Raw genomic sequence first — 19,678 nt, 5'->3', positions numbered from 1 at the left:
CACGACAGCGTTACCTAAAACGCAAAAAAGCGTGACACGCAATACGAAACGCAATCAGGCGGTAAAAATCGACTCACTTTTGGCGTTTTGTTTTCCGTCTCATAAACGCCAATGAAATTTAGAGTGCATATTTAATCGATTTGTTTGTTAAAGATCGATTACTTTTTATTTGTACAGGACTATGACATGAACTGAACGTTCGTGAACAAGAATTATACTCATAGTGATAGCACAAATGTCAGATTTTCAAATGCCACTGCTCATTACTACGTCAGAAGTGGCCTATTACCTTTGCTCGTCATTGCGTAAGCAGCAAGAAGTAGCCAGCTATCCACACATAGTGAATAGATATTCGATGTACATTAGTATGATTGTAAGAACACTCACCGTGCTGTATATCAGGTTATCAATACATTCCAGACGCCACTACACTGTAAAAAATATCCTCGGTAAATCCCGACATTAGGTTAGGAACAAAATTCCCAGAGTTGTGACCCGGGAAACTACTTTCCGACCTTATTAAAAGTCGGTAAATCCCTAGTTCTCCCTGACTCGGATTGGAAAAAACCGAGTCTGATAATTTTCATTGACCTTTCACCTATATTTTCATTGACCTTTCACCTCACCCAAATCATAACTGTGCTGACTGACTAGGATTGCAAGAAACCGAGCCTGACAAATAATTGTCATTGACCTTTCACCTTAAACACACAAAATCAGTAGTCAGTCTGCAGTTTAAGAACAGTGTATGCAGCAAATCAAGCAATGTTCCATGAAAGTACAATGAACAATATTGGAAACCTGCAGGGTCACAAATTCATAATGAAGCGTAATTATTACAGGTAAACAAACATCATATGTTTGTTGTTCAAGTTGAAGATTTTATTGTGTAATGAGCACGCTATGTGCTGGTGCTAACAACTGAGCAATGGTGCTTATAAGGTTTAGGCCAATTGGTTGCCAATGCGTTAAGCAATCCAAAAATATAATCAAAAGACCAAATTTTGGGCCACGATCATTACAAATTTTTTGCGAATTAATATCGACAAGGACGACTATAGAGTAGCACCGATTAATTAAAAAACCAATGCTAAGCGTCACAACACAAGTTATTACTGCTGGCAGTCATCAAAGATGGCAAAAACAGGACCGCCACAAATCATAATACGACCATTATTCATCGAATATCATGTTTATCTTGTTACGAACAGCATTAGTTGGCTTGACGTTTGGAAGCTCGGCGAGAAAAGTTGCGATAAAGTTCAAGGAGTTTGATGATGAAGGAGCAAACTTCACATTGAAAACCCAATAAATAGCTATCAGGCATGCTAGAGCATGGTGAAAACCAAATAAACCTTTCACAACTTCTCCATCGAAATGAATCGTCCACTTTTCCGTCTCAGAATTGAATGCGATGGTCGGGTAGACATTCTTCGGTTCCTACGAAATATAAACGTTGCTAATATCCAGTATCCATGGAATAGTTTAAATCAGTGATTCCCAACCGCAGCCCTGAGGGCCGCATGCGGCCCCCAACTAGCCTCCTTGCGGCCCCCACAAAATATTGAGAAATCGATCTATGAAAAAAAATTATATTTATAAAATGCTCTTGCTTGGCTTGGAGTCTGGAGTTTTCAATTAGGGTTGCACGCAAGTTGTGAGTAGGGCTGGGCATAATGATTCGAGTACTCGAATCTGAATCGAGTATTAATTTTAATGATTCGAGTCGAGTAGTAAACGACGATTTTTCGAGTAGTAAGATAATACGCTTCTCGCCAATGAAAGTTACCTCATCAACGAGATTTATAGTATCGATACCAATTTTCACTGTTGAGGCCTTGAAACCCTGATTGGCGGTATCGTAGCAAACGAAAAATATAGTACAAAGCTACGAAGGTTACTGGACATAGCACATTTCGGAAGACATGATTATCCCACAACATTGTCACCAAGTGGAATGAAATCGGTATGGTCTGAAAAATACCAAAGTATCATTTATGAGATGGATAACAGGCAATATATTCTTTGCGGTGGCATAAACGGTGCATATTTGAACTTTAATGTATTACATTCCGTTATGACGTCATTATGGGTGATACTCGATTACTCGACTCGACTCGAAGCATATTACGTGATTCAGAATCGAATCACTTAGGTACTCGATTTTGCCCAGCCCTAGTTGTGAGTAGACTGCTAAGAATACGTCACTGCTGTTCCATTGCAATGTGCCCGAACTTTCCAGTTGAACGGGCAGTACCTATAGATATAAGTATAGTTAGAGATATTGACAGGACCGTAACTGCCGCACCCCAAGCCCCTGAATTGGGGGAGCGAGCTCGAAGGGGGCCCAAAATTATTTAGGGAATCAGCATAAATTATAGAGTATTTTATGAAATTTTATGCAACTTTTTCAAAGATTTTTCGCGCTGCGCGCGATTTCAACTTTCCAAGTACCTTACTTATTGGGTACTCTTCGACCAAGATAAAATACGCAAGATTTATAGAAGTGGGCATATCGGCGTTAGCCATTACCGCGCCACGCCGCACGAAGACATATAAAGTTTTAGGCCATGTAACATGCGACTCCAATAAGTGTGCCAGAACGATCGGCAGCGAGAAAACCATGGCCGAAAAGAACTGCCCTTACGCTGACCGAAAACTTCGTTATGTATATTCAAAATACATATAGGTATAATTGAAGGGAAGAATTATATGCCAGTGAAGAACTACCAATTTGAAATAGTTTGCATCTTTTAGTTTAGTACGTTTGGGCGATTCTATATTTTTTGATACAGCAGACTGGAGGTCACGAAATAAAAAATAACATCACGTAACGAAGTCGTACCAACGGCTCCGCCCGTCCGAATATGTTTAATTATTATTTACGGGCCCTACAGTTTCCAAGACCCCTCACTCAGCTCTATCGGTAAATCTGATTACGTGAGCAGAGCAATATATATGCAATTCCCGATCTTATTGACCTATTTTATTTTGAATTATCGAAAATTTTCCCGCTCCGCGCTGGCTCACTAAACGGGGATCCTGATTTCGTGGCAGAAGCGAACAACGGCACGGGGGTCGGTTTATGACCCTATGGGAGCCCAAGACCTAAGTGTTCTGGGGGGCCTGACGAAGTGCTGTTTGGGTATTGATAACTAATTTAAGGATAGATGTGCAACAAGTGACTCACGATTGAATACGCCGAGATGCGTACTGCTTATTTAGCCGACAAAAAGCAGCATAATTGGTAGTCCTACTCCTATAGCTCGCGACCCAAGCGTCCGAATAATTCGATATGTCGGTGTTTATCGAAAGCAAATGTCGCACTGATTCCAAAAATACGAATTGAAATCTCGCCAGGGCAATAAAACTACTCCGAAATAGCCAGCAAAGGTTGATTGTTCTGAACAACGGGAGCGCAGCAACATAATGGCCAATGGCGTCAAGCGAATGATCGGAACAATGCCAATTTCCATATTTTGGTGACAATTTTGGGTTCCTTTCATTGCCCTGGTATTCGTGCGGCCCCGGCCGTACTCTGAAATTCTAAATTTGGCCCTCACGCCGAAAAAGGTTGGGAACCACTGGTTTAAATGAGTGTGAGGTTTGTGGATCAGTGATTTATAATGTGGGCGGGTAGGCAGAGGCTGGAACATTATGTAAATTATATTTAATTAATTAATTATAACCAATGTTCCCTCTAAGCTGCGCACGTGCGCAAATGTGAAAACAATACTGACAGAGGCCATTTTAAATGTACAAAATATGTAATGAATGGATGGAAATGTTTAGCTGCAGTTTGAGGAATACCAATGATCAACACACCTTGTCCACAATCAGGAAGTTGTCATAATTTTCTTTGAAGATGGTTGTGATGTAAACCATCCAGTCCAGTTTTTGAGTACCTGAAAACGAAGTGCCAACTCAGATGAAGCATAAAAGGACAGAAAATGATTCCCGAAATAACAAATAACGTAGTCAGCGAAAGTTCGAACTTTGGCGGTTTATCAAGTAAAAGGGGTACGTTGACACATGCGTAGGGCACAATAATTCGAGTACTCGAATACGAATCCAGCATAAATTGTAGTGATTCGAGTCGAGTAGTGAAAAACGATTGTTTCGAGTATTGTAATTATACACTCCTTTTAACTGCTAGTAAATTTATCAAAGAGAGAGACGTATAGCTCAGATAGTATTTTCCACTGCGGAAACCGTGAAATCACGATTGGTCGTATAAGCCACAATACTAGAAATATCCTATTTCTGAAGTCATGATCAACCCACAGCATCGCCACAAAGTGCAATTAAATATGTACGGCTGGAAAATACCATTGTGATACTCGAATATTCGACTGGAAGCCTGATAAGTGACTTAGAATTGAATCCATCACGCACTCGATTTTGCTCAGCCCTACGCAATGAGCGTACGACAATTGGGCATGCGACACTTGAGAATGTGGGTGAAGAGAGACGGAGAGACAGTTTTTATTGAGCAAAAAATTACATTCAAAAACAAAATACATGTTGCAGCGATACGGTTCCTTAGGGACCATCTAGTCAGCTGCAGAAATTTGGGTTTACGACTGCGTAAGGTTTAGAATGAGGATCTAGTTTGGAATAGGTTTGGGGTTAAGATATATACAAGAGTTAATTTCAGGATTATGTTAGGGGTTAGGGTGAGTTTTTGAGTTGTGAAACCACATGCCAAAGTGTGGCATACTGATCTGTGGTTTTTCATTGTGTCGCTGTGTTGGGCAACCTGTGAAAGGATAAAAACATTACTTACGCTTTAACTTCGTGATTTCCCAAGGACTATCCAGCGCTAGTATGAATCTTGATGCTGAGCTATAACTCTTCCCAAAAATCTTTGACGTCAGGTCGACAGAGTAAGTATCGTCGGAACAGTCTTGTTTCTGACAAATCATTTTCATTTCTTCCAAAATCTGAACAATGGGAAATATTGACTTCATAGCATAGTTACCATGCCATGGGTGGTTAGTATAGTATAATTTTGCTGCGGGGGCCTTCAATTTCATCAGTAGTTTAAATTGACGTGCAAGTCCGGTGACGTACTGGTCATAACTATGTATTAATGCTCTACTAATACATAGAGAATATTATACACTTATGAAAAATATATATCATAGCGTTTAGTGCAGTGGTTCTCAACCTTTTTTCAGTCACGCCCCCTTTATGATAGTGAAAAATTTCGCGCCCCCTTATCGTCGTATCAAAAAATCCAACGGGGATGCTAGCAACCCCAACAGATTGTTTGATGGCATGGAACGTTATGACCGTTGACGAGAGAATTCAAAAATATGAAATTCGGCCTATATATAGAGAAACAAGCCTGAATTGGAGGTAAATCGCGCAAAGCGCAAATTTTTGTAGTTGACCGCTTCTTCGCGCCCCCCTTCAGAAGCTTTCACGCCCCCCAGGTTGAGAACCACTAGTTTAGTGTAATTCATTCTTGTGCGTTTCGTATGTATGCACACAGGGCTTATAAATCGTGCCTGAAACCAATACGTTATACCTACCCAATATGCACCTGCCAGAACTGGGTACGCACACAACAGACTCTTTGTTGATGTCCCTTTGCTAACGTTATGTCGACGATCTTTGAAGGTTCTTTTCATCCTATCCAAGATTGTGTTTTTATCAGCGTTCCGGCTTCTTTTCCACTCAGTCTTCATCTCATTTTAATGCGCTTCGATGCTACTGTCATCCTCCGGAGGGTATACGGTTGGAATCTACAAGAAAAAAAAAAATTTCTAATCAGAGATGGTCAGAGGTTACTTTTCATCGTCAAATTTTGACGAGTTTATAATTGCGTACTTGCTATTACTGCGCGAATAGTCAATAGACTCTCGCATACGCCAAGAGTAGGTTTGGGAGAAGGTGCAGACCACTTTCTTTAATAATCTGCGGAGGCGGGTCGCGGAACATTTACCAATAAAAGTTTGAGATCGGGACTATAAAAAGTTTTGGAACCCCTTCGTTGAAAAATTCACGTGACACTGTGCGTTATAGACCATGTCACCAACCAACACACGCCCCGGAGGTCATACTATGGTGCATGCTATCTGATTTGAAATTTTGGAGAAATGCCAGGTAGTTTTTGAAATGTTTAAATTGATTTCAGTTATTATTAATGTTGTTGTTTCAAAATATGCTATTCTCTTGTGCTAAATATCAATATCCTTAATGTTCTCCCTCTCACCCGTTATACAGGTAACAAACGTTCAACAACAGAGTTGTTGGTTTTTGGAGAGGTTCCCTCTGCACCAATAAAAATAGACTCGATGAGGGTTGAATCTATTTCGCCAAGGCACATCAGATCAGACTTGAAGAACTACGGTAGATAATTATAGTTGCGTAATTTCACAAAATTATAGCGAAATGTCAGTAATCTAATTCTAATCTAATTTATTGCAAGAAATATATGAGTAGGTAAATATTCATCTCTCTTGTGAATGAGCCTACTGATCCTGCATTTCACTTACCGCCACTGGTGCTCAAAATCAGCCGCAACGTTAGTCCATCTACAATTGCCGACATGTTATAAAGTTCGACGAACGAATCAAATGTCTTGTCATAATATTCCATTTCGAATTGATTGTCCCCAATTTCATTACGAAATACATTTCTCACAACATCAGGAACCGCAGATTGGTGATTAACTGTGATCACTCTTCTAATATCACCATAACTAATCAGCAGTTTCATATTCAACTGTACAACAATCACAGTGGTAATTTGATAACCAGCTGTAGTGTGTATCTGTAAAATACAATGGTCATAATCAAAATAATGAAAATTGCACAAAACTTGTGTCAATCAATATTTTTCAATCAACACTGTATGAGCTCAATTATCTTTAGGCTTCAAACTTGAAACATATTTGTTGATGCAGCCAATAAAGTATGCATCATGGGGCCTTTGCTAAAATATTTCCCCGGGCTGAAAAACGTAAACAGAACCGGTTTCCTCCACAGCATAGCAGTGTAAATGTCGTACAAATCTCGACTTCAGCAACGGCCACCACACAAGTGCCACTGTTCATTGAAATATAGAATATATTCCACACGACAAAATATTGATCCATCATCAGCCTCATTTACAACATAAATCCCCTGCCTACCATATGTTTCATTTCCATTGCCATATAATTTCTAAGAACATACCCAATTCATGGCCGTCTGTCGGCGTGAAACCGCACTCTGTTCGTTAACTCCTGGCGAAATGCTTGGTACGCGCATCTACTCGCGCGGCAAATTCTTGACCTCAAAAGACCTCTCTCGGGTCGATATATAATAGCAAATAGTCGCGGAAACTTTGTCATGCCTGCTGAAGCGAGACGGAAATGATGGAGCTTCGTGCCTGTTCGAGTGTTCGTTGCTATATTAAGCGCTTGCTACACAGCACTCCATTCATTATGCCAAGTGAAATAAAATTGAAAGCGCGGGCATTGGTGGCCACAAAACTGAATCTACTGTGTCATAGTTAGTGGGCTTAGGCGCGTTAAAATTGAAGGCGCGTTAAAATTGAACGTGCATTGTGATTTTGAGATCGCAGAACAAATAATCACATACTAATATGCCGCGACAATTAAAGTCACCAAACCTTCTTTGTTGCAATGTCACATTAGGCTACGCATTACGCATTAGACAAACGCGAATACGGGTTACAAGGCAGTTCAAAATGTAACATGTTTGACATCGTTTAGCGCGGATGGAAATAATTGCCCATTCTTGCTCTGTACTGAATAATCAGCTATCATGATCGCCCGAAAGCGCGATGATGTAATCTCAACTCCCGATTTTACAATGGAATTTTCCACTACAAAATGTTTTGACAAAGACTGTTACGCACAATGCACAATGCGATAAGACACAATGCAATGTAACGAACAGATAGGAGGATGTTGAATGACACGCATCAGCAGCGATCCTTCACTCTAGCATCCACCTCGGCCCAGAGTGCCCGATGTCACAGTTCTTTTTGATGTTGATCCATCCTCAAGAATGGACATTACCGAGAATGCAATATATGCCATGCGGGCATGTTACTCATAGGTACAGGACATGTATATATTTATCACGGCGTTGTCACGTTCGGTGTCGATTCTCAGGTATTAATCTCGGCAACATCCGTCCTAGTAAGTTGGATTCTTGACATTGTTCATTCTCTGTAATGTTCATTCTCGATGCTGTCCATTCTCGGTAATGATTATTCTCGGTAATTCTCGGTAGGGTACATTCTCGGTAATGTCCATTTTCGGTGGTTTATTCTCGGTAATGACCATTCTCGGTAATGTATATTCTCGGTAGTGTCCATTCTCGGTAATGGTATTCTCGGTAATGTCCATTCTGGGTTGTGTCTATTCTCGGTAATGACCATTCTCGGTAAGGTTCCAGCTTCGGTAATGGTATCCTCGGTAATTTCCAACCTCGCATGCGGTTGACATCTCGCGTGACTCGGAATGCACTGAAAACGAGTCGACGTTTTGGGGAAAAAACTAGGAAACGGGTTGAATCGAGTCATATCCGAGCCTAAGGTCGGGATTTACCGAGGATATTTTTTACAGTGTACCTCGCAGCAGGATAATTAATCACCACTCTGCCTAGTTAAAAGTAACTTTTGTAGTGATGTTTGGTTATGCTTAGTTAAACGCAGTTTGACCGTTGCTGCTTGGCGGGCAGTAGGTCCATGTAGTACGAACGTACACCGGACAAAGGTTTGAAATTTGTAGGCCTACTCGTCAAATATAACATTACGGTTTCCACGACGACGCATTGAAACTCAACAGCTGCTGATAGATATCATAACTGAGCCGTTTCTCGTAATGGCCGCTAGCATTACGTTATCTTATTAAGTTGAAGGCAGAATTTCATGTTCACTTTCTCTTATTCTCATATGATTCTACTTGAAATGGGCGCCAATCGTTATTTCATAATTCTTTACTCAACATTTGGACCTGTCGCCATCGCTATCGGCTTATATATTCAAGGTTAGCGTGGCTTGTAGCTAGAATCAGGAACAAAACAGCAAATCGTCCCCCTCTCCAAACGCTGGCTTTGGGCCCCCATAGGGTGGTAAATTTTCAAGTTGAAGATTTAATTTCGTCAATAATATTGGTAATTGGATTATATTACGATTCATTTTCAATCCTCTATCAGCCCACGGCTGTCAGATTTACCTGAAGAGCTGGGGGCACGTAATTCATATAATTATATCGTCTGGATCTGGTATCTTGTAGTAATTAATTTAGGGTATATGTTGGTAATTCGTGACCGCCGGTCTGTTATATAATCAAGAGATATTGTAGTGGCCCAAACGTAGCAGACTAAAAGAAATAGTTGCGTGAGACGCACACACAAATTGTCATGTATTTAATGATCTGTGGGTGCCCTGGTGAAATTTGCATTGTGGGGTCGAATTGGAAGGACCCGACTCTTAGTCACGCCCACCCAGCGCGGCTCTTGACAATGGACACATACGTCAGGTTTCGGCCTATGTCTCTCATTAGTAGCACACTTCGTGGATTCGCATGTTGGCCGAAACTGCATACGTCTTTTGGTGTGTCGTGGTGCGGTATTGACTGGCACCTAAATGCCTGTTACTATAAATTATGCATGCTTTTTTCTTGAGGAGTAGACGTATGTATTTCAAAATCAAGCTATATAGAGATATTTAAATCGCGATGCTCGTAGACAATTTTCAAGTTCATGAAATCTCTCGAAAATAGTCTACAATTTGTGTTGGTTTACGAAATACTTTTGAGTCCCTTCTAGCTCGCTCCCCACCCTATTAGAAAATTTGGGGTGCGGCAGTTGTGGATCTAGCAAGAATGCAAATCGTTGGGTGTGATGAATCGTCCTCTATAAAATGGGCAATGGCTACTTTATGACGTAACAAATAAATGTCCCATCATTTATTGGAGAAAGTTGTCATCTCATTAGGCCCTTCAGCGCAAAATATATTGTCTTCCAATATAACATTTAAGATGCAAAATAAATCTAATCGAGAGTAATCGTGATTACTTTTTCAATGTAATCGTAATCGTAATCGACTACTTCCTGATTTTGCTGTAATCGTAATCGTAATCGCGTCATTCAGAAGTAATCGTGATCGCAATCGATCACATTCACGAAGTAATCACCCTATGTCTGGTTGTTTCATGTGCAATATACCATATCCGGCACTAGCACGGCCAACATGCGACATAAACATTAATTGACCACTGCTCTTTCTTCACAAATGACTCACACGTGCGGCCCACCGCAGCGAAGAATTTTGAGACCCGCGAAAAAGTGCTACTTTTGATTGGTGCGTGGCCCAGAATATTGGTTTCTATAATTTAGTATATTGTGATACATTTGGGATATGCTCAAATGGGCCGAAATACACTAAATTATACATAAATTCTCGATGAAACTTATTATATAACTTGGAAAGAGTTTTCGTGCTTCGCGCGATTTTCCTTGAGCAATGGAGTCATATATCGCAGTTTATCGAGAAATCCTTGCCACGATCGTTACCGAATTTTAATGAGATGTGGGCCGTGCAACTAAAAGAAATCTCATGTGCAGCCGCGGTTGCATTGTAGTTATTCATATCTGGCCCGCTTTTCAGAGATGTTGCACAGTATGCACAGGCACATCTGCACACCCATCTGTATGCTAGTAGTTAGCATTTCGAGCCTATCGCAGTTGATGCTTAACCGCATTTAATATCTAGATGGTGGGTCTTGGGCGCTGTCGCAATAATCTAATGCGCTGCATGGCTGCTGCAATACTTTGACCAGAAACAAATATCTCACAATTGATATCCTTAGACTTTAAAAGAATAGGCTGTATGCTTATTGCTTAGCCTACAGGCGAAGCATCGTGACACTAGCACGAAGCAACTGAAAAATGGTATGATACATGCATTGGCGCATTTTACAGCGAGGAATGACTCAAGACATGGAAAGGCAAATTAACAAATTCGAAGAGTGCTTCTGTGCGCAATCTGCGCATATAGAACATAATTGAAGTAACCGAGATATCATATTGGCGCGAAGTTAGATGATCACGACTATGTTGCTATAGCCTGATATATGAAGTTTCCGACTGCGTAGTTTTTTTAAATTCGTATTATGAGGTCTAACCATTCGTTTTAACGGTCAATAACAGCTTTAGAGCTGATTCAATGAATTTAGAGTGGCGTAGCTGTTCCGAAGTCCCAGCTTAACAGATACGAAGTAGCCTACAAACTAACTTAAGTCGTGAAAGCTGAGCGTTCCGAGAAGTGGGTGATTAGAAAGAAACGTTTCGTTGCTCATGCTTCTTTTAGAGTGTTCAAGGACGAAAGGGAATTTAAAGGTTGTGAAAGTACAATTACAAGTATAGATTCACTGCATGCGCTACATTTGATACTCACGAAAACTATAACTTCCTTAGGGTTTCGGGGAATTCCCCCTTTTCCTGTCGGTATTGGCACTGCTCGCCATCAAATTTCATCAAGTTGGCATTTGAAAGTGAAGTCCTGAAGAAGGCTGGGATATATTGTATACTGTATACTGTATAATCTTGCTATATTCAAGCCTATATGTAATTGTATACAGTCTATCAATGAAATGCACCTCAGAACGCTACTTGAAGCACCTTTCTCTGGGATGACTCAGGGAACGTTTTGTTTCATTGATTCCGCGATACAAGGATTTCAAGGAAATGCATCATCCATTGAACGATTTGGGTTGATTTTTGCAAAGTGTTATTCCATATAATTCCATTGAAAGTGATGACTTCAGGCGAGCTACACCTATCGATAAACCTAACCAGAACTATGTTGGATGTGCAATGTGCATAAATAGGATAAGAGAAACAAAGGATAGCTGTGTTGACAGCGGAGGTGAGCGGTTGACTTTCGAATCTGAAGAAAAAATAATTCCCTGCGTATATAAGAGTTGCCATTATCTAACTTGAGTTCTAACTCGATATAACCAATATGCACATTGCAGACTTCGTTAGCAAGACGCCTTCATACAGGAAGTCTCGGAGCAATGGATTACCTTTTGCAGCTTACTTTCGCCTTCCAACAGTCGGCAGTAATCGAAAAACAATTCACCAAAAAGTGTATCGCATTGTGAGATTATGATATTGAGACCGACATGAAAAGCGACAGTGAAATATCAGATGCAACGAATTGTAGACATGGCGTATTGCAAAATATTCCGGTAATTTTAGATCATGTAGCGGCAGAACGGGTGTAATGATGCTTGCTAAGCCAAGTTTAAAAGACGAGGCAGGGTTAATATAGCATTATATGGTATGGATTATAATGTTCTAATCTAGGCAAGTAAGTAATTTCGCGTGACGATTACTCTGTCAGTACGTTGATAGATTTATTCTATCATTTGCAAACTTAATTCTCTACATTAGTGTTTGGACAATAGGCAACATGCCCTGAATTATGCAGGCCTGTAGTCACTGTTCACTGTTCAGTGTTCAATGTTCATATCTCCGAGGGGACTTTAATCGATGTATGCCACTATGGATGTGATCAATCGCATATACATTTTAAAAACAACCCAATGTGACCCTGACCATGAACAATGGAGCAATGAGTACGTCCTTTGACATAGAATGCGAGTCACACCTGCATACCAAATCACGGTCGACAGTCGACTCGATCTCAAATAGCCTATTTTATGTAAATGGATACATTTGTCCGAAGAAAGAGAAACATTTGGTGAAACACTATTGCGGCGTGGTCCATAATTTTCAATTTTGCGCAGTGGAGTAGGCTAATTGCTTCATAACCCAATATGCTCAAGCTCTCATGAACCTTATTAGATAATAATCATTGATTAAATTGAAGTAATCGCCCACTATAACTATAGTAGGAAGGAAGAATGATTAATGATTGGGTTCTTTGAGAATGATAGGCATGGGCAGATGGAGTTCGAAAATTTGCGTTTTGGATTTGATTTGAACGTTGCTCACTAGAAATGTGCATGACTTTATTGTTAATATTTTCTGTCATTCCCCGATGCGTCTACGCTTTTGTGTATAGAGATCCAATATGTCCGTTAGGTAAAATACGCCCTTGTGCCCGAGTATAGGCTACTTCATTCCCTGTTAGTTACTGTCAGTTGTAATTTTCGTATTTCCTTTGTGATCATATAATAGTGAAGATTCATTATGAGTAGGCATAGAGTCGGATACTCACGAGGTTACGTGTATATATTGTGCATTACTCGAATACCTTATCAGGCTATAGTGACGGTGAGGACTGCGTCGGCATGACTAGCGGGGAATCCACATCTAAAAGACGTTCTTCTTATCAATCGGTCACAGATTACCTTACCAAATTAATTGATAAGATATGGATATATCTGGAATCACACTGATGCCGTTGAACCATGATCATATCAATTTATTTGATGGACCGCTGCCGTATGGCATTCCCGATGTAGATTTCAAGAAATTGCTTCGGGAAGACGAGGAAAGAAGAAATAGCGCCACAATCGTCACTACCGAAGATGGCTTACAGACAAGGTAGAGATACACCCAAAAAGTTAAAGTATAAATAAACCAGGGATATCTAGAAACTAGAAGTTAGAATAACTTGAGTTAGAATAGCTAGAAGTTTCTAGATATCCCTGAAATAAACCAACTCAACCGCGTTATAGAGGTGTTCAACTTGTTTCGGTGGTTACCTATCCATTACTTTATAACAGGAAAATGCACTACTTCGATGTGCGAGCCTTAATACACTAGTCGTGAGACTATCGAATGTTAACATTGATAGTGAGAGTGTTATAACACTCAGATTTTAGTCGCACCTTAAAAATCTTGTAAACCACAGGTGTAGGCTTATATGTATTGCTTTTTAAGTAGTATTCTATACTAACGTTGTTTCATCATATTTCACAGAGCATCACCAGAGACTACGATGCAGCAACTGGTTGCCGTGACTCGAAGGTGCCGTGACTGTCCTGGTTACCTCTTCATTCTCCTGATTGTGTTGTTTAGCACAGGATGCATAACAAATGTTGTGGTAAACTGATACGCACATAAAGTAAGCGAACAGGCTGGCGAATATATTTGCTCAATATATCACAGGGCTGCGCCTACTATCACATATCGTCACGGATATCAAAACATCGGTACTCCTTCGTTCACCTTTTCGTAGCAAGCTTCGGTTCGATTCTGTTTATTCCTTTTACGGTCGTGGCTAGATGGCATGACGACTGGCAGTTTCATGGTACCGCTAGCAAGGTAAGCTGAGAATTGCACTGGGTATTCTGTAAGATTTACATACATACATAGATTACCAGTGTTTCATGACGGGAAAAGGTACTGTTCGCATGGCGGACAGCAGAAATATTCTGTTGCAACATCACAGATACTGTGACTTAACAATGTTTGACGAACCTGACCTTTCTCAGTTTTTAAACGCATTCGTCCACATTGTAATCCCTGATAGATAGATGATGGATAGATGTAGGTAAGGTCAAACCTCTCGGTTGTACCGAATTTGGTGAATCCGAACGCCTGAAGTTATCCATATAGGCTATTTTGCGATGTCGATCACTATAAATACATAACCATTCTATCGATACTTCATCGATGCTGATGCGTATGCATGTCACCTCATGAAGTTGGATTTTATACGAGAAGTGTAGTATGGAATTTGATAGCATGGTTTTGTTTCATGAACAGGCCTTGTCGTTCATCACGTGTTTATCGCAAGTGGCCGTAGCGTTCCAGTTGACTCACCTTGCGGCAACGAGATGCAAGAATCTTCTGACTGGGAAATCTACACCAAGCGGCTGCAGTAAGGTAAATGTTCTCGGCCTCCCATTGAATTTGTCATCCTAATTGACTCAATGGGAAGACAATGTGGTGGAAACTCTAGCTTTCAAATAAATACTAAATATAAGCAGTGATTATATATACCAGGGGTGGGGAAACTGCGGCTCATTGAGCCTTTGATTGCGGCTCCTTAAAATAATTGCTCATGAGTTTGGCCATTTTGCTACAAAGGCTCAACTGATTATAAATTGATGCATTCTATCACGTACGTATCAACAATATGCGTATTGTTTTCGCATTGTGGTTTCTAGTATGGTTTTCGTTTACACTTGTAAAATTTAGGGCTGGGTGGTACTATACAGGGTTAGAATTTCGCAATAGAACTCTCTAATTGAGTTCAGATAAAAGTTTCACCCACAGCAATCGTAGGGGGTAGGCCACTGTGCTTTATCTGTTTCCAGTTGACTGCAGCTTGGTTCCCCCTTCAGATGCTTTCACGCCCTCCAAGGGGGCGCGCCGCCCAGTTTGTGAACCACTGCAATAAAAGAGTTTCTGACTGCGCTAAGACTCCATCATATTACAGGTGATACCATTCATCCTATGGCTGATAGCGGCACCGATTGCGGCAGTCACTTTAATCGACAATAAATCGTTATCAGGTACTGTGGAGGTTGCTAATATATTTGCGGTCTCTATTAACCGGACGGTAATAATGAGATATGAACTTGGTCTCAGTGCGAACTTTGGACCTGAATGACTCCAATAATTATAAATTACAATATATTCTATGCTCCATTCACGGGCGGTACCATGGAAATTTAGAAAGCATAGAAAGTAATAACGGGCGTGGTCCAAAGCATGGTGGCGGTTAGCAAAGATGTCGAAAATGCATAACAATCACTGATACGCTGCCGGAATATTCGCATAAAAAGTGAGAATACAATTTTCTCCTAGTATAACTCAAGTCGATGATAGGTGTAGTTCGAGGACTGATATGTATTTTTGGTAATTGTTCATATGTATCTTTTTATGATTCTCTCTCAGGTGTCCTGGAAGGCGACTCCAGCCTGCGAGCGCTAAATTTGGAAATATACCATATGGTGCCTGCCATACTTGGGACACTTCTTCCGACTCTGATCATTTTCGTGTGCATTGTAGCCGCGTTTCGAGGAAGTAGGGATAACTCCGCCGACGTAAATGTAAAGGTTAGTTTACTAACAAAAATTGACTTTGAACCAACCGCCCTCAAATTCGGGGTATAGCGATATGCTTGGTCGTAAGCTTTCGAGAGTTCACTAGTGTTCGCGAATATGTTAATATTTACAATAATTCTGAAACGGATAGACATTCATGACGCTGAAGACCTCCCCCCAAAGTGCTTCTATTTTTGTGGATCCTGTGGATGACGCTTTTTCTACCCCTTTGATTGCAAATAGTGTTTAAGTTCCGTTGAATTTGTACCTTTTTTCAAACTATATTCGACTTCAATCCACCCACGTTCAATGTTCCGTCTCACTTCCACATACAGATAAAACTGGGACAATTGCGCGAAATGAAGGAAGCGGGGTTGTTGTATCTGCTCTTCCTCGCATGCTGCGTACCCTTGCAAGTTTATCGCGCTTGGGCCATGTCGCGGGTCGCCGATTGTGACCTTACTTTGAACATACTTGTGTCATCGTCGGCTCTTTTCAGGTAAGGGGATGGGAGAATTTCAACAATTGTTGCACATTATGTTAAACTTGTGTTCAGTATGGATCCGGGACTCCCATGAACATGTTATCAGATGTTATATATATACTGTGTAACTGTGACATTGACAAACGGAGATAGTTGTGATAGCTAACTTGCTAACATCGAAAGTTTGGTCTCAGCACTCTTGCACCGATTCTACACATGGTTTACGTCTACTCCGGATCGTCATCGAAAAGTCCGAAGTCTTCCCCAATACACAAAAGCAAGGACATGCCGACTGTAACCCTCGGGATTGAAAGAGAAAATGGAAACGTGGACGAGGAAAAAGCTGTTTGAAATTTTTTTGCATGGTTGACAAAAATGCAGCTTCGTTCGCTTCGAGTTGGGCACAGACTGTTGACTGTGCATCTTGATATTTTACTGAAACGTCGAACCAGGTCGAGTCAGTTAAACTTGGCTCCTGCATCGCAATTACCATACCTGTTCATTGTTCAATGTTCATGACATACAGTCTCAGTTACGGTGAGCGGCCGATTTCCTTGTAAGATTTCTGGTCTGAGAGTTACTCGCATGTCTGCCCGCAAAAGGAAATGTGTCGCAACGTGCGATAAATAATATGCATCAGTACTATATGTAACGGGTAGAATTATATGTTATGTTACTGTCTTCGAGAGCACTTTGGTGATCTCAGAGAACGGAAACGCGCTTTCTTTATAATCTCCGATCCGAATACTTGACCAGACATTATCAAATCATTTACATCATTTATATGTTAACTGATAAGATTGAATTTAGTGTGGTGTCACTGCCTTTCTATCGTTGCATATTTTTTGCCGATGTCCACGAGAAAATGGTTTCTCAATTTAGTCAACAATCCAACACCATATCATTCTAAACGACCTTTGATCATATACTTTTCGGATTCGCTATAGTCATCATCGAAATATTCCATTTGGACAATCTTTCCTCACTGCATCCGCGTTATGCAATACAATCGTATTTTTGCAACTGACTACGTGATTTTATAGATTTCTAATTTCAATCAGTAGCACTATATTTGCCATCGCCTATCTGTAAGTATAAGCAAAAGCATTTCCTTGGCTGGAGGACATTGTATTCTATACGTAATTGAATAGTATATTCCGGAAATGAACCCGAATAGTTTCGGCTGACGACACTCGTCAGAGGTAATGGTCAGCAACTAGTGAAGAATTAGAATGAACATTTATTGTGTATCGACTATCGTATCACAAAATACGGCGTCCCAGGCGTTAAATTTCGAATCATCTGGGCGAAAAGAGCGCTTGAGCTCAATGTGCCATTATTTTTAGCTCAAGCTTACGCCTGACGAGTGTCAGCCGAAAATATTCGAATTCATTTGGATATGAATATACTATTCATTTGTATATTGAAGTTCTGTGTCTCCCAGAACCTATTCTATATGTGTCCGTTTGTTGGCGGTAGAGAGCTGTGATATCCAAGCCGTTCGCTCAAAAGTAAATCTCAGAACTACGTAATTTTAGATCTCAATAACATGCAAAAACTACTTCGAATTCCACAGAAACACAATAAAACCAACAAAAAAATTGCATTGGCCTGGAATCGAACCCGGGCCTCCCGCGTGGCAGGCGAGAATTCTACCACTGAACCACCAATGCTCGATGACGTTGGAGCATCAGCGGATATCATTTTCTCACAACTCTGTACTCACATATTTTATGTATTTATGAATCACTGAGCTATATAGAATAATATCGCAAGCGAATACCGTCTTATAGCAGTCAGTTAATTCAAGACTCGGCGCTCCTGCAATTTCCGTACCACATCTAGATGTGATTTTTCCGTATAAGCTGCATTGCCTTGAAGTTTGTTTTCCACGGAACATTCTGCCATTGACCTAGACCATTGTACACTGTACACGGCTATTGGGTCTCCCGCTGTTTCCACGTTTTCTAGTTATTTTACGCGAGGTCGGTTGTAATGATAGGGTTACTATATTTTGGAAATGTGAAATAAGGACACTTTTCCAATTTTTTTTGACTTACAATATAGGAGAAAAATTTAAATTTAAATTTATTTCATCTTTCCGGCTCGACTCCCGAGATACCCACTTTCGATGAGGTTATCCGTTGATTTACTAAAAATAATTAGTTCGCGTGGTCATGGTCAATTCCAGCCTACCCTCACACATATGCTAACTATCTGAGCCTAGATCTGCAGTACATACAGATTCTCTTGCGTAATGCGACCGACCTTGCACATTACGTACTGCGCAAGCATACTGTGTGCGGGTTGAAGGATTTGGCGTTTCATCTAAACTAGTAGTCAGAGCTTGAGATTACTGGACCACGATCTGATATATCGACCTCGCCTTTCGTCACATGCCATGTCCTTTGTCAATTGTCGTTTTGTATTTGTGCCATCTTATATTACTTTTCATTCAGTGTGCACTGTGCAATGTGCATGCTTCCTCTTTACTTCGACTAAGCCCTAGGCCAGTGGTTCTCAAGCTGAGGGGCATGGAAACATCTAAAAGGGTCACGAAGCTGCGGTTAACTGAAAAAATGTTTTCCGCTCCTCGCGATTTACCTCTAATTGATGATTTTCGCTCTCTGTACAGTCCGAATATTTCATATTGGAGAATTCTCTCATCAACAGTCATAACCTTCCATGCCATCAAACTATCCGTTGGGATTGCTAGCATTCTGGTTGCATTTTGTGATATTACGGTAAGGGGGTTTGCCCACTTCCAATATGACACTATATAAGAAAGTTTAGGAAATTAGGCCGTCTACCTCCACACGAATAATTTTGTCTATGAGAAATTCCAATTCTGCTTGGGCCTGGAGTGAATTCTTGAAGGTCGCGACAGACTGATCTCATATACAATATCGGCCAAGTGTCAGTCATCTGAGACATGACCTTTGTCTGGAAGTTCAAGTTTATCCCTTCGGCGGATTGTCTCCACGCCGCAATCAATTTGAGTTCGAACATGATCGTAGTCGATTGCGTTTCGTCATAGATATATGGTGGATTGTTATCAGTAAACGTTTAAATGGCGGGGATTTTCGCTCGTAGCGGAAGCCCATGGTTTACTTAGGATTCACAGACGAGCCAAAGTAATCTCGTAAACATATTAATCACCTATGCACTACGGTCAATATTATTTTGTAGGTCCATGG

General features: G+C 40.7%; 2 protein-coding genes, 1 long non-coding RNA gene and 1 other non-coding gene across 7 annotated transcripts; 2 read left to right on the top strand and 2 right to left on the bottom strand.

The window, feature by feature from the left end:
* Positions 1–729: 729 nt before the first annotated feature.
* Positions 730–8,578, bottom strand: LOC145459461 (uncharacterized). Of its 4 annotated transcripts, none has more exons than XM_080338096.1 (6): positions 7,185–8,578; positions 6,504–6,780; positions 5,538–5,750; positions 4,787–4,943; positions 3,826–3,905; positions 730–1,440 (listed from the first exon to the last, which is right to left on the bottom strand). In XM_080338096.1, exons 3-6 carry the CDS (start codon positions 5,691–5,693, stop codon positions 1,174–1,176), a joined length of 660 nt encoding a protein of 219 aa, XP_080194222.1. In that variant the 5' UTR covers positions 5,694–5,750; positions 6,504–6,780; positions 7,185–8,578; the 3' UTR covers positions 730–1,173. The 4 variants fall into 4 exon arrangements, with proteins under 4 accessions (XP_080194222.1, XP_080194223.1, XP_080194224.1 ...); XM_080338097.1 differs by having other exon boundaries at positions 6,504–6,691; XM_080338098.1 differs by having other exon boundaries at positions 6,504–6,680.
* LOC145459464 (uncharacterized) lies at positions 1,787–4,943 on the top strand. Its single transcript, XR_013921426.1, has 2 exons — positions 1,787–2,520; positions 4,568–4,943. It is a non-coding gene; the product is annotated as an uncharacterized LOC145459464 (long non-coding RNA).
* Positions 8,579–13,123: 4,545 nt separating the features above from the next.
* LOC145459460 (uncharacterized) lies at positions 13,124–17,508 on the top strand. The gene is made up of 8 exons (XM_080338094.1): positions 13,124–13,544; positions 13,923–14,046; positions 14,112–14,267; positions 14,712–14,831; positions 15,388–15,463; positions 15,849–16,009; positions 16,333–16,496; positions 16,676–17,508. The coding sequence occupies exons 1-8, from the start codon at positions 13,372–13,374 to the stop codon at positions 16,830–16,832; spliced, it is 1,131 nt and encodes a 376-aa protein (XP_080194220.1). The 5' UTR covers positions 13,124–13,371; the 3' UTR covers positions 16,833–17,508.
* Positions 17,509–18,083: 575 nt separating this feature from the next.
* Trnag-gcc (transfer RNA glycine (anticodon GCC)) lies at positions 18,084–18,154 on the bottom strand. Its single transcript has one exon. It is a non-coding gene; the product is annotated as a tRNA-Gly (tRNA).
* Between the last annotated feature and the right edge of the window lie 1,524 nt (positions 18,155–19,678).

This window comes from Botryllus schlosseri, chromosome 16, assembly GCF_051294905.1.
Source record: "Botryllus schlosseri isolate E-star chromosome 16, Bs_hap1, whole genome shotgun sequence".
Lineage (NCBI taxonomy): Eukaryota > Metazoa > Chordata > Ascidiacea > Stolidobranchia > Styelidae > Botryllus > Botryllus schlosseri.
Note: the sequence above shows the minus strand (reverse complement) of the source record. Positions and strands in the feature narration are given on the sequence as shown.

Bases quoted from the DNA above. Each gene is read 5' to 3' on its own strand.
- LOC145459460 (XM_080338094.1), top strand. From the start codon at position 13,372: ATGGATATATCTGGAATCACACTGATGCCGTTGAACCATGATCATATC. The intron at 14,268-14,711 runs GTAAGCTGAGAA...TTTCATGAACAG, and splicing joins TTCATGGTACCGCTAGCAAG to GCCTTGTCGTTCATCACGTG. The intron at 14,832-15,387 runs GTAAATGTTCTC...ATCATATTACAG, and splicing joins CACCAAGCGGCTGCAGTAAG to GTGATACCATTCATCCTATG.
- LOC145459461 (XM_080338096.1), bottom strand. From the start codon at position 5,693: ATGAAGACTGAGTGGAAAAGAAGCCGGAACGCTGATAAAAACACAATC. The intron at 4,944-5,537 runs GTAGGTATAACG...CCCATTGTTCAG, and splicing joins TTCTGGCAGGTGCATATTGG to ATTTTGGAAGAAATGAAAAT. The intron at 3,906-4,786 runs GTAAGTAATGTT...CTTCGTTTTCAG, and splicing joins GGAAATCACGAAGTTAAAGC to GTACTCAAAAACTGGACTGG.